The sequence below is a fragment of the Prenolepis imparis genome, unplaced genomic scaffold (assembly GCF_030444845.1).
Source record: "Prenolepis imparis isolate NDT839.2.m4 unplaced genomic scaffold, iyPreImpa1.0 SCAF_12, whole genome shotgun sequence".
NCBI lineage: Eukaryota > Metazoa > Arthropoda > Insecta > Hymenoptera > Formicidae > Prenolepis > Prenolepis imparis.
Genome location: NW_028141170.1, coordinates 4589198 through 4604857, shown reverse-complemented (window position 1 = coordinate 4604857; position 15660 = coordinate 4589198). Strand labels below are relative to the sequence as shown.

Below are 15660 nucleotides of genomic sequence, written 5' to 3'. Positions count from 1 at the left end.
CTTTCATCAAAACGCGTTATTAATTTTCATTAAATTGTCAATAATAATTAATAAATACAGCAAATATTTCGGCAAATAGTTACAAGATGTGGATGCTTCTAACGCTCAATAAGAATTAATAAATGAATCGTTATATTTCCTCTACTTGTTATAAACGCTAAACTTTACGCGGATGAATGCAGAGGATTTTCTCTCTCGGCGCTGTCTTCATTTGTACGTGGCGCACAAGACACATCTCTGTCCACTCGTGAAGAGACAATGTGTCCGAGGTACCTTGAGAATCGCTTCCCCGTGTCCCTCCCCCCCTTCCCTACACTTCCTCTTGTATCCTCCGGTGGTCTCCGCGTTCAGGTAACCGTGCATAACGCGCCTGCTGCTACAGCTGCTACCTCCGCGTCGCGCCAGACAAGTAGTATAGCGATAGCATGCGCGCTACAGCCCGGCCCGTCTGCGTCCTTTTCCACTTCGGTCCGGTTTGTTTATTCAGTACGCTCAGACGAGTCTCGCATAGAATTGCGCGTCACGGTCTCGCTGTCTTTACTTTCCAGTTTGATGCATTCTCTTTGCAAAACAATGCGACGGGCGACACTTTTCCATGACGCTTGAGACGCCCCCGCAGGACGCAATTTCTTCGTCGTTTCTTTCGCGATAAAGAATACGTGATAAATCAAAAATACGTTCGACACGTATATATTTTTATATTTAGCTTAAAGATTTCGCAAGAGTTTCACAGAGAGAATAGTAGCGGATTCTCGTTGCAGTTTTTAATGTTTAAAATAGTTAGTGACAGAAAAAAGCGAGAGAGTGAGAGGGTGAGGGAGCACCTAGATAATTTTAAGGAATTTATTTAGCTTAAGAAGTTTAATTTGAAACTGAGACATTTTAAAGAGGAAGATTTTTAAAAATGTAATGAATAAAATAATTGCCCCCCCCCATATATTTTTCAAAAATTAAATCACCAAAATATTACTACATATAAGCATGCACAAAGAGTATTTTTCTTTTGCTTTTCTGAGATGAATACAAATATTACTTAGAGAATTAAATTGTTTAAAAATTTTATTGTTTTCGATGCACTTGTAGTTTGTCTCGGAGCCAAATTTCTATTTAATATTAAGGATTAAAATATGGTCATTAATTAGTATTATATGTTCTACATCTTGTAACTGACGAGAAATCAGGCTTTCCTTCAGGAATTCCTTGCTAAAAGAAGGAATGCGATAATTCTCCAGAATAGCGGTAAAGTTTTTAAAGTTTCTGTGCGCTTCCTAGTTATATATATATGTATATATATATAGGAACCGGGGCTGAATCGGCTGGAACGTTGTTTAAGCGATTCCATCGATCCTCTTAATTAATTCCGCAAGAAGAGTGAGTCGTATATCTGTGACACAACTCTCCCGACCTTCTGGCGCGCTACTGTATGGACCTCTCTACCTCTCCTTCCTCTCTCTCTCTCTCTCTCTCTCTTACTTTCGAGACACAATAGCATGAAAGACGAGGCAGCGACGAGGACTATCGCTCTTCTCTCGCAACGTCCGCGCGAAACTCGCTGGGGCACAACGAAGAAGAGCTTACCTTCCCGCTGTAATTGCTTCCATCTCGTCATTCTGCCTCGTGCCCTGCTGGCCCGAGTCTCCTAATTGTCTCTGTTTTTCCGTACTTTCGAGAGAGAATATTAAACGCGCTCGGCGAGATGTCTGCCTTTTTTTCCGGCGCGCCTCATCGTGATCTTTCGAATTATTTTCGGTTACTCTTACGATTTTTTTTAACCACGTCCGGTACCGTAATCTTCTTTAACTATTGCATATTCTATTAATCTAAAATATTAGAAGTGCCCTATCATAATGTATGATACTTTTTCTGTCGAAATTTCTACTCTTTTTTTGTTCTCTATGTGTATATTTCTCTTAAAAAATATCTTTTTTTATTTTCTTGAATATTTAAATATTTTATATTGATTATATTATATATGATCAAAATACGTATTCTAGAGATTATAGAATCATATTACACTATATTTTATCCATTTATCAGTTTGCATCATGTTATTCGTATATCATACCGTATACTATTTTTTTAAAAGAGTTTTTAACATAATAAATCGTTTTATTTACATTATTATTATATCTGATCCTTCTCAGGATAAAAAAGTTTTTCAAAATTTCACAAAATTTGTTGCAAATTATATTTATAATTGCTTAAATATTTTTTGAATTAATTTACTTAAAAAAAAAATTAATTTAAAAATATTATTTTTATTACTTTCTACAATAAAATATTTATTTCATGATCGTTAATCATATAAATTTTTATATACAAAATGCCACAATAAAAAATCTGTGAATATAAAGGAATGAAAAAAACATATGCATATATATTTTCTCTTTCTAAAATATAAAGAGTTAGTAAATTTAATTTATATCAGAGATTCTCTCTCTCGTTGATATTATTCGGCCACAACGATATAACGATGTAACATTTAGCAAAATGTCTAAATGCAAATGCGAATCTGATGTACATTGATAGAACGCTTGCATATAATTATCGTAACGAGAATTGTAGAGCATTACGACGGGTTTGAAGCGCGTTCTCGCGTTAAATTATTCCTATGATCCAATGCGATTCTATTTTTCTCAATTTCCTCTTGTCCTTATATTCGAATTATAAATAATAAATATATGCTTATTGTTGAAACATCACGTCTCGTCGTTTCTTTGATTTACGAGAAATGTTACAAGCAATATGGTTTTTTTTTATCAACCGGCGCGCAATTTTCTTATTAAATTAGCATAATGTTCTTTACGTCGTCTCTGTGCAATAAATTCACCGATATCTTTTTCTCTTTTTCTTTCTCGGTTTTCAGAGTTTTATTTTTCTTTTTTGCAATACTCACGCGCATATTCGCGGAATTAAAAATCACGTCTCTTCTTTTCGATTTTCTGCCACTCTTTGGTGTTTTCCCCAGTGATGTAATATCGAAAATTATTTTTCGTAACATGTGCGGCTTTTGCAATTCGTTATTAAAAGTGACACATTTATTAAAATCATATTTTGCCATGAAAGGAAAAGAGGGATATATTCAAATATACATATAAATAGAATTAAATAATCTAAATCACACAAGTCATGCATCACAATAAAAAGCTTTTTTTCGTCAAATCGAAAGAGATTTTTGAATGTGCTTTTGAAAAGCATAAAAAACATTTTCATGTGGTATTTAAATTGTTCGGATGTATGTTGTAATGTTTAAATAATCTCACTTCTTTCCTATAAAAGGATTACTTCCAAAAGGTGAATTACCGTTCGCTTTTTCGATTCATCGCTTCGTAGAGAGATTTCACACGAACAAAAAAAAAAAAAAAAAGCAAAAGAAAAGAAAAGAGACTAGAGCTATGCACGCGCCCTGATATCGGCGACCAAACGGTCGTATAAACATTAATTCCCCTCCCTCTCCTCTCGACCCCGCAGTCAGAACGATAGAGAGAGGTCCGATTGTGGGTAACAGATTGCGGTAAACTTTATAAGCCTAGAGTTACTCTCGAAAGTGCGCTCAGTACGCTAGAGTGCAATAACATTTACCACAAACTTTTACTACAGCTCAAATGTTTCTGCCCTACTCTCTTCCTCCTCTCCCCCGCATCCTGAGCTACGTATTCACCGGCGAGCGGCACTACGTTCTAACAATTGCCGCTGCAGCTACAATGGCACGCTTTACTACTGAGCGGCGGTGTAACTTGATACAATAATGCGCGTTCCGCGTCGTTTACCCGGAAAGAGTTGACTTATACACGGGGAGTCCACGGCCTCTGACGCTCCGGATCGATAAGCATATCGTCTCGAAAGATGAACCGCATCTATTTCATTTTCGATTTCTGTTTGAGTAGTTCTTGGGCGAGAGATGCATAATGGAGTAGAATTTAGTAAAAAAAATTTATATACGTACATATATATATATATAATAGATTAATTATTATATTAATAAATCGATTTATTTAATTTTAAGTTAGTTTTTAGTTGATTGTTTTAATTTTTAGTTGAAAAATGTTAATTAGTTAATTGTACACAAAAAGACTAACAAAGATTGAAATTTATATTAAAATTGTTGTATACATTTTTTTGTTTTTTTCAAAAGAGAAAAAAACCGCTATTACTGTGCCTCATTCAAAGGTTTGTATGAAAAACTATATACACCTCTCTCAAGGATACATATTAGCTCCGATTTTATTTTATGGAATAGCAACATGTTTTACAGCGCAATACGTGTGTGAATTTATATGATTTGCGGTTAAAAAATATTTCCTCGAATATTCTGTTGTTACAATGGAAATTCCCCGAAATAACGAAAAATAATAATGAAATAACTTATTTGCAAATTCCGAATAGAAATGTACAAAAATTATTTTATTATTTTTATCACATCGCGTACCACAATGCGATGTATGTATACACAATGCGATAAAAACAATGAAGTAATTTTTTTAACAAAATTAAAACTTGATTAAAACATTTTAATTTCAACAAAATTTTTTATTATCAACACTAAAAGCATATCTTCTTTTCTGCGTTTTATATTTCTAAATTAAACGTATAATGTTTCCTTACAATAAAAGAAACCAGAGAAAATGTCCGAAAGAAAATGCGTTTTTCAGAAATAAGTACATATTCGTTTTATGTAAAATTATTTATTCTGAGGGCGTTCAAGTTTTATGCGGAAAGTTTCTACCATATCGCTCATATAAATTACATTTATAAATGCAATAACTTCTCGAGATATATCAAAAGACGAAATACCATTTTAAGTCTTTAAAATCTTATGTAATTCATTTCTTCCAAATTGTTTCGAGCGCATTTCGTTATGCGTGCTCGAAATAAGAAAAAAAAAAGAAAATTAACGAACATATCCGTGAGATAATTTACTCACCGACTGTTATGCAGCATTCATATTTGTTGTTCGATGGATTCGTATTTGCTTCGAAATTCCAAGACGAAGATTCACTCATCTATATATGCGAATAATTCGCGGAAACGCACTCGATTACAATCGCGCGTGTAAATTTATACGATATGCGATTTAATATTACACTTTTGAAGCGTATTTACTTTTATATTACACATTCGCGTATTTCACCTTCGACGCGCAAAAATTCGCCGATGAAAAACGCGCCAATGATTTCCGGATCATCGCAAAAACATTGATAATGGATACTTCACTCGTGATTTTATTTAATATTCGGTGCAATTATTATGCAATTATTATTCGATCGATGAGCAATTATTAATTACTATCGTATTAAGCGGGAGAAAAATATTACATCAGCACTCGATATTTCATTCAACAAACTAACCTAATCTAACCTTCTCACTGGTGGGAGCAACTACTGCCGAAATTAGTGGTGAAAAAACACGTGAGAATCTCACGTAATACACACACACATCTATATATGGATAATTCGCGGAAACTCACTTAATTACAATTACGATTGCGCGTGTAAATTTATTATTCATCATATGCGATTTAATATTACACTTTTAAAACGTATTTACTTTTATACACACACATTCACGTATGTCACCTTCGACGTGCAAAAATTCTCTAGCGCAGAACGCGCCAATTCCGGACTATCGCGAGAGAATCGATTAATCGATATATTTAATATTCGCGATATAACTATAAGCTTCGATCCGGATTATTGCGAAAAAATCGATAATCGATATACTTCACCCTCGATGTATTTAATACTACTAGTGATACATCTATTATGTTTCGATCGATGACTAATTACATTCGGCGGGAAAGAAACGTTACGCGCCATTATTCATTCAACATCATCCGCGCTCACTGTCGACGATTGAATGGACGACTGGAAGAATGTTATTCTTGTTCGCTCGACGCGAAGACGGACGATATAAACACGTGCCTATCTCCAAGGACGCGCGCACGGTGGAAAGTCCTGCAGGTGAGAACAACTACTCCCGAAATTAGTGGGGGGGGGAGGCGGGGGAGACAGACGCGAGCTCGCGCGCGCTTCACTTAACACAATCATGTCCGCCGTGTCAGACAACTTTATCAAGTGCGCGAATCAACTAGCAATTTGTCGTCGTGTGAAATATCAAGCAAGTACCGTGATTATGTGCGTGCGTGCGTGTTGAAGTTAATCTTTCGCGAGGGTTAATTATCGATATTTAATGTATGTGCGTGAATCGCGATTAACGACGACTTGAAGTGATGCGCGAACGTGTAGTTTTTGCGCGTTTTTCGCGCAGACGCCGACTAACCTCCATTACGCGCCGATTTCGGGAACGTCGACGAAAGTAGTCGCGCAATTTTAAATATCCGCGAGTGATATAACGATGAATTGACTCTGTTGACTCTGATGCATGTGCGATATGGATCATCGATCATCGAGCGTCATCCAAAGCATCGGGCAGAAAGGTCAACGATTCATCCGAGAACCGTTAGGAAACAGCAATTGTACAACAATTCGTGAGTTTGTAATTATCATCATAATTAGTTATAGTTCATATATGTGTAACCTGCACCGAATTGATATGGATATGCAATAATAAACCCTTGCACATATTATTAAAAAATGTTTATTAATAATATGATAAAATAATTATTTTACAATATACATATATATATATATATATATATATATAATGAGTCAAAAGAAAAGCATACTTTCACACATATTTTTCCGCATTTTTTACATTAAGTTATTTATATGATAATAATTAACATAGGAATATAAATAGGAAGAGAATATACCGACGTATGAAATTTTATAATTAAAGAAATAAACAGAATTTATTTTCTCATCTTATTAAATGCAAATTAAAATGATTAATTTTTATACATAGCAAAAATGAAGTTTATAAATTGTATACTCTATATTGCCACATTATCTACCATTTTTAATCTACTTAATACTTTTACATACAAAAAAGCATTTACTTCTCGTTACGTTACTCGTTAACGTATAATTTTTTACTCGTTCGCAAAAGGATTAATTTATAAATAACATCTCTCACGCGAGGTTTAATAATTTTCCTCACGCATGCAAGTTGTACGAAACTTTTTTGAAAAATAACAGAAAAAAATAAAAGAAATAAAGATTTCATTAAATTTTATTAACTAAAAATAATATTATTAATATAAAATATAAAATATTAATAACATCGTGCGTGTTTTATATATATAAATTAAAAACTCTCTCTTTTTATCCTCTTAGGATTTACATCTATAAAAGTTAATAAATTTTTTAATGTGTTATTTATATATATATATATATATATATATATATATATATACATATAAAACAGAGGTAATGAATTAATAATTTACTATTAAACATTTATTCTTAAAAATAATTTAGGCTATTTATTAATAAATAATTGACGCTTTGTTATTAATAAGAGAAACTTCCGGCAATATATTTCTTTCGGCAAAAGTTTTCTCAATTAATTAATGGGAATGGGAAAAAATTTCTTTTTCGCCTCGAAACTTATTAAACATATTATTCTCAAGTCACGAGCGGGTCAAGTCGAGTTTTTAGAAAACCATCAGAAAATTTAATTACGAAGAACTTCATTTACGGCGATCTGTCGACCTGTAGTGGCACGTATAGTAGACCATATAGAATCATCATGCATGGAAACAGTTCTGCCATCAGCAGAGAGAGCTATATGAAACCCTGACGTGGCGGGCAGGTTGTAATTGTCGCCCTTTGTCCGTCATACGAGCTTGCGGAACCGCTCGGCGGTGAACCGCAAGCTTTACCGACCCCTGCTGGAACCACTGATCCGTACAAGCATTATCACATCAGGTGCTTAATCCTTGGTTTATCACCTGCGATGCCGACTCCCGCCGACCTGTGCGAGAGAACGGTCTTCGCTTCCTTGCTGTCGCGAATTTACCGCTGACGCGTCGTATACCGTGAATTGAATGAAATTCCGAGGAAATGCTGCTAACAAAGCGCAAGTGATTCAGTTTTATGCCTTTAACGCCATTTATTTCTTCCTAGTATTATGTTTATACAGAGAGAATTTTCTCTTATTGTTAGAATTTATCTTGAAAAGATAATCGTGAGACAATATGGTATGGAAAGAATTTTATGAGAATTTCTTTAATTAATATTTATCACAATAAAAATAAGATCTATTTTACAATAAAATATAAAATATGTTTGATTAATTTTACCATGCAGGTTAGTAAAATTGATCAAACATGTTTTATATTTTATTGTGATATATATTATTATTTTTATTGTGATAAATATTAATCAGAGAAATTCTCATAAAATTCTTTTCATACCATATTGTCCCACAATTACCATGATTGTCAGGGTAAATTTTAAGAGAAAATTCTCTCAGTATATGCCATATACAGAGTGTCGCAAAATTATTTTTGCTCTTCTATCAGTTAATATCCTCTCGATTTATCATAGAATTGATTTTTTTCTATCCAATGATGTGTGATTATGCGGTATATATTTTTTATATCACTTCATAATATTTAATCTTTGTTTAATAGTAAAATTAGAAATCAAAATTGTATTGAAGTTCAGTTTGTAATTCGTAATAGAAATCACAAATTACAAGTTAGTTACTTTTCGGTCTACTCGATATTAGATAGGCGATAAAATGGATCGTAAATACTCCATATAATAAATTTCAACTTTCTCTCTCGCGGCATTTCTCCCATAGCCAACACTTATTATTTTAGTCGGCTGCAAGATGCGGAAAATAAAGAGAGGTATCGATAAACTTTGCTAAAGTGCGTCGCGCGGGCGCGCCATGGAATAACATAAATATCGCGGCAAAAGGTGCCGCCCAAATATTGCGAGCATTATGAAAAGCCATAAACCACTGCCCTAAGGGCAGCCGCCGTGTGTACAGGATCGATATTCTCGCCGCGACTGCGGATCGTCCGTCGGCCGCAGACGTGTCGTGCTATATACGTATAGTGCAAAATATACCCGGGATCGTTACGAGAGGATAGATGGTCATAAAAGACGCAACGTTGACGAAGTGATCGCTTGTATAGTCCGGAAATGGATATTGCTTGTTTCTCGCGATCGCGCGACAGAGTTTCAAGTCGTTTCCGCGATGATTATGGAAAACGTTTTTTGAATATCGCTGCTGTCGAGATAAAGCAATCGATCGTTGTCATGAAATTGCGTGAAAAAGTGTCTTGCTAGGTTCGGTTCTATATGTCGACTATAAACGAAATGTCCCTGCCATATTTCCTAGAATGATGAAGTTTTCGCTAAAATTAAACACGCGAAGTATGCTAAGGCTTTAGATTTTTGTATAAAAAGAAAGCAAACGATTCTATGTTAAAGCTGAAAAATTTCTTTGAACACAACACGGAGGTGTCTTTACGTGTGTTATAATATAGAAAAATTATTATTGAAAATAAATAATGTGCTTAATTTTTATATATATTTGTATTTCTTACGAGCAAAATTTTTAAGCAGTTTTAATTAAAAATTCGTGCATTAATTTTTTTAATCGAGAGCTGCTCAGTTAAAAATTGTTTTACTTCCTTTATTATAAGTTCTCTTTTCGTTTTCTTCTTAACTTTTGATGCAAACTGGTAGGTAAAACTTGAAACTCGTAAAAAAAAAAAAAAAAAAAAGCATAGAATAGTTTCTTTGCAATCTGTTCGAATTATCGATTTTCGTGCAGTTTTTTATATTACGAACAATTTACTTCCAATATGCTATGCGATATTTGCATCACTATATCAAATTTTAATGCTTTAAAAATTGCACGCATGGAAAATAAGCGACTCACGTTCGAGTCTTGTTTCGTTGCGCTTATCGAATAAAAATCGATGGATAAAAAAGGAAAGCTAGAAATAATTTAACATGGGTATATTGAAGTGTTGAAGGAGAAAGAGAAAACTGTCAGACTTCTTTACACGTTCGTCGAATATAAAATCACCGAGTCGATATTTCAATGCTGATTCAGCGGGATCATTACATCGTGTATTTATTCTCGAAATAACCAATCGTTTTTTTCCACCGGACGAATAATCGCGATGAAATTTCATTTTGCAATGTCGCCGGATAATTTCTTTCATTCAGAAAAAAAAAACCAGAAAATAATTGCGCACAATTGATTAATTCTCTATGTCTGTTATAAATATAGTTCGTTTGTTTTATTCGCGATCAGGGTGAATTTAGTGTATAATGTTTCTCACAAAAATAGCTTTGCTTTTTTTGAGAAAGATCATAGGATTTTTTAACCACTAGTATATAGAGCGATTCGAGATACGCACATCAATGAATTTCTATCGCGCGTTTGCATATCGTGACAAGCGAAACTGCGATAACGTCAGATGAAAATCCGAAAGACTTTCTATCTGAAAGCTTTGCGTAAAGTATCGACAATCGTACACACCTTGATCCTCTCATGAAAGCCAGCATTCAACGGTTAACATTCTTTGCCAATCGGTTTTGTCATATCGAAAACGTATTGTTTGAGAATCGATAGTATCGATAAAGCCTCTCACTTTTTCGACGGTTCGCGATATTCTTTATCTCTTATTATTATTCTATTTTGTAATTTTTATTCTGTGACAAACTATTTCATATTAATCGTAATGCATTTTACGATTAACATATCTTTGAATGCACCATCTTCTATATTAGAATGATAAATTATCTCTTTTGAAGTTAATTAATTAAATTTAATTATTTCGAGAAAGAATGAGAGAGAGATAAAAAATGCGCTACATAATTTGTGAACGGTATAAGCAGGTTCTCTTTGTTTTTTCATCAATATTGTTATATTTTCATTGCGAGCAAGGAAAGTATAATGATTGAAGTATAATGATGATACTCACTTGTTTCCGAAATTTTGGTATCATGAGCGACTAGAAGTTGGGCTGCGAGTGAGGCCCGATGACCGGAAGTACTCTCAGCCACGCATTCGTATCTGCCACTATCCTCAGGCTTCGCGGAGGATATCACGACTTTCGATCTCCTCCTGTAAATAAAAAAAATCATCTATTTTAATGCAAAAGTCATTATAATATTTCACGCAAAATTTATGTCCGCGACTACGGTCACTCGTGATAACATATGATAAAATCTAGGAATATAAATTCAATCTATAATATATATTAAACTAGAGTAATCATCTTTCCTTTTTCTCTTTCTTTATTTAAACTTTCATTGTGCTATCAATAATGTTACAGGAAAAAAAGACTTAAAGAGATTGAAAATCATTATCTTTAAAATGATAGAGAGAGAGAGAGAGAGAGAGAGAAGTCGAAAAAATGACGTATTTCATTCAATTATTCAATTACGCATATACATACGAATCGTTGTATTCAAGCGGATTTGATTGCCAGTCGTAACAAAGCCGGACTTTAATTATCGTGTTCACAAATCTGTGCACGCACGTTCATCAATCGACTTAACCGTTTTTCATTTCGTCAATCGCGCTCGGCGCACGCGACAGTCCCGGAATTAACCGTCGCGGACGATTCGCATTACAGCGAATTTATCGATGCGTCGATAACGGAATTAAATAGTCGATTTGCCAATGCGGGTGGAGAGAAAGAGAGAGAGATCGGAGCCGTTGACGCGTGCCGTGGTAATGGTTCAATAAGCTCGGTTGGCGAACTGCGCGAATCGGGAATTTGGGTTCGTTATTAGCCGCGCGATGAGAGAGCTTTCGGTGCCCCCGACCGACATTTCGCTATTACGGACGAAACGAGGGAGTGTGTGATTTTAGTAACTATCGAAAATTTTCCGTCTCATATTACCTTTCCGTTAGTTGCAAAAGCTCACTCTCTCTTCTCTGCGGTTATTACATAAAACTTCACGTGATATTGCGCTTACGTTACCCTAAGTCGTTTCTAAGTTGTATTCCAATTACCGAGTTGATTGCTCATGCCGAAAATTCCGCAACTGGGGATTATATAGGGCAAGAGAGAAAGAAAGAGGAAGATAGGGAGAAGGAAACAGAATTCGTACGTAGCACACTAATGAAATTAAACGTAGTTGCATGATCGCAATGTGATTTTCGTCGTATGTGAGAGAGGACGTGAAAGAGGAGAATTAATCCGCAACCGCGGTACAGAGGGCTCCGAAAGATATTCTCAGTAAACTAATAATTGCATGCTATAGTCCTTAGTATATGTCGTTTAGAGCGGAAGTTTGTAATCACGGATGATGTGGCAGTTACTTTGACAAAATAAAGCCTTTTCACATTTTATGCATTTCCCATAATTAACTTTATTAGAGAGACGTTTTTGCGGCAGAAAAATATTATATGTCTAAATATGAATGAATATATATATTATCACTGGCGGATCCGAGGGGGGAGGGGGGTTTGGGATTAACCCCTCCCCCCTGCAAATTAAAAGAAACAGTTTTGCTGAATTTGTTTAAAAAATATAAATAAAGAAAAACAAACATTAAAGAGCTATCGACGTCAGGATCCGCTAGTGTATATATATAAGTATAAGATACACTGGAAATTATACTTATTACGCATTCAAGGAGTTAAGTATAGATTAAGTCAGACATACGACGAAATGATGAGATAATTTCATTGCACGAAAATAATTAGGCGAAATTCTTTATATCTATATAATATATATTATATAGATATAAAGAATTTTACATAATTATTTTCGTGCAATTAAATTATCTCATCATTTCGTCCTATGTCTGACTTAATCTTTACTTAACTCCTTGAATGCGTAATGAGTATAATTTACAGTGTTATCTTTAAATAGTCTGAATATACCAGTATATAATCAAAACATCTGTTTAAAAGCAGTTTGCCTCACAGATTCGGCAACATCTTCATATAATTGCAATTATATTAATATACCAGTTACGAATTAACATGACAGTGGTTTTATATACACTTGAAAATCCAGTTCTCTTAAACTTATCGATTTTTTTGTACTGTCAACATGTTTTCGTATAGTTTTATCTATTCGTAGATCATCAAATGGCGCGTTAACTCATTTCACGGTTAGGTCGAGTTTATCAGCGTCGAATAATGGAATTAGATGGTCGATTTGTCGAGGAAGCGAGATGAAGAGAGACAGAGAGAAAGTGGGAGTCGCAGACTCGCGCAATATCGTCACGTCTGAATAACTTTGGACTATCGTGGGAAGGCGGGGGGATTAACTTATTATTATCTTCGCCGAGATTTCGAAATCCGAATCGACCTGCTCAAAGAGATTCTATAAAGTTTGGAAAAGGCCAAGAAGTTCTCATCCATTCTCCAGGGGAAAATCGAGAACTCGAGTATCCACGCGGCGTAAGTTTGTGCCATAGTAGAGAACGACTTGAAATTTCTGGACTCTTTTTAGTCGGAACAAACTCGACTTTTGCCGTGCGAAGGAGTCCGCGAAAGTTCCATATTTTCGGGAATTTCGCGAGAGGAACAAATTTAATAAGTTCAAGTGCGCACGTACGCCGACGTTGAAACTCAATCGACGAGGCCAGCTAAAGTAATTCCGGTCGAAATCGATCGCGTCGATGATTCACGCCTCGTTTCTTTCGATACTATAGGAATTGAAACTAATATAATATCAGTAAATGTAATTTTCATTTTTATATTCTCCGGCATGGAAAAATATATAGAATTTATTTACTGTCACGAGAATATAAATATAATGTTTGCTCTTAAATTTTTAATTTAGCAAAATTATATAGTCTACTTTTCATATGTTTTTATAAAGGCGTAAAAACTTTTGCACGTATGCGTTATTGACATTTTTAATTGACGGATTTTTACCAAACGATATTTTATCGAAAAACAAAAAATCCATTACTTATTAAAATTGCGATCTACAGTTTGTGTGTGTGTGTGGATATAAATGTCCATTTTAATTTTCACACAATTGATTAGACTACAAGCAGGATTAAAATAAACTATAAAAAAACAAAATTTTTCAATTTAGGTCAATCTATCCGCATCTTTTTTCGGTTTCAGATTTTCAGATTTTGGAAAATATAAAAATCGAGGTCGATTTCACATTTAACATCTTCATTCATTAATTTTTTATGGATCGTTATCTCTAATTAAGTTTCAGAATTTTATAAAAAAATTAAATACAAAGATAATATTCTAGTAAAATATTTTTAATATTATACGAAACATTAAAAATGTCCTACGCTCTACAAAATATGTTTAATTATATCTATAAAATTTTTCTTAAATGCAAATTATATATATCGAAGTTATTTCGCAAGTCTCAAAAATTCGCAAATCTTTTTTTTTTTTTCAGAAAATATGAGATATAATCAATTTTTCACTTTTTTTATCTTATCAAGATGTGGAAGAGTATTGTTTATCTAAAACTACATTTCTTCTAATAAAATATTGTAAGAATATATCGCGAAAGACGTATCGCAGGACTAGAAATATTTCTCTCTGCTGACAGATTTCATTTTATCCGTATATCTTCGTATTCTTCTTGCTGGACCTGGAAAAGATTCCTGACTATTTACCTGACATTTTATCTTTCGTTACCCGACGTATCAATGTCAAAGGTCGTAAAAAAGCAAGCTCCACGGAATATGTTATGCGTTATAATTAAACGTTTGCATTTTTTAACTGCCTTTACTTGACACCGATTAATGAGTTTTTCGCTAGTTATAGCGAAACGTATTGCAAGCTCATTCGCAAGTGAATAGATTTGTCATACAATAAAAAAGTCATATATTTTGATTGTGCCCTTTATGAAAATGTTTGATATCGATTACATGACATTTTTTGAAAATTTTGGATACATTAAACATTGCAAAATATATGCGGTGCATTGTTATATTTTATAAAAGAAGGAACAGCAAACTGTAATAAATATTAATAAATACTTGTACCATTTAATGTGCTTCTTGAAGCATCTTTAATTTATCTATTTATCGACAAGTTTTTATTACTGTTTTAATTCATATTGAATCATTTATTGGAACAATTAAAGTTTCGAGAAACGAATAGAATTAAATAAAACTATATGTGGATGAGAAAAAGATTATTTGCGAAAATAGATTTCGTGAAATATTTACAAGTATGGCGGCACACGGACAAAAAACTTTATGGGATTAATTCTCGCAGTGACGAGACCGTCAATCGTGAATTTTACGTAGCGTTCGATCATGATGGACGGATTGCGCGGCGTTTTTTTTTCGTCGAAACGAATTGAAATCCGTTCGCGGCGCGTCCATAAATTACGCGAAAATCGCGAATGGTCAACGTAGCATTATGCGAGTGGCGTTTAAACAGTCTCTGACCGCGATCTTCACAAAGAGATGCCGGTGCGAGATTAATTGCGACGTAAACGCGCGAATAGAGAGAGAACAAAGCACAAAGAGAGAGAGAGAGAGAGAGGGAGGGAACGAAACACGCTTGAATTGTGCTGAATCTTTGTTTGGCGGATGCAGCAGCGATTGCAATTTGTAAAATGAGCCTGTCGCGCCGGATGCGGCCGTGCAAATATTGTAACGGATAATTGGTGCGACTTTGCGAGAATACGCGTTTCTCTCCTATCGTAATATTAAAATGTCGATTATTCGGACGGGACACACGCGGTGCCTGTCATTTCGAATTGCTTTTCCAGCAATTATTGTGTCATCCTCGCCGAAATGCAGTTGATATGTACCGACCCGTTCTTACTCG

The 15660-nt window shown here is 34.4% G+C and overlaps 2 protein-coding genes across 7 annotated transcripts in view; one reads left to right on the top strand and one right to left on the bottom strand.

Moving 5' to 3' along the window:
• The window catches only part of Vn (membrane-bound neuregulin protein vein), a 343620-nt gene that overhangs the window by 110211 nt on the left and 217749 nt on the right, over positions 1–15660 (bottom strand). For all 4 annotated transcript variants that reach the window (XM_083051778.1, XM_083051779.1, XM_083051777.1 and 1 more), the window contains exon 3: positions 10856–10998. In XM_083051778.1, the coding sequence (XP_082907904.1) occupies positions 10856–10998 (143 nt within the window). The remainder of the gene's footprint in view (positions 1–10855; positions 10999–15660) is intronic.
• LOC145943885 (uncharacterized) overlaps positions 1–15660 on the top strand; it is a 320534-nt gene that overhangs the window by 132366 nt on the left and 172508 nt on the right. The window lies entirely within an intron of this gene.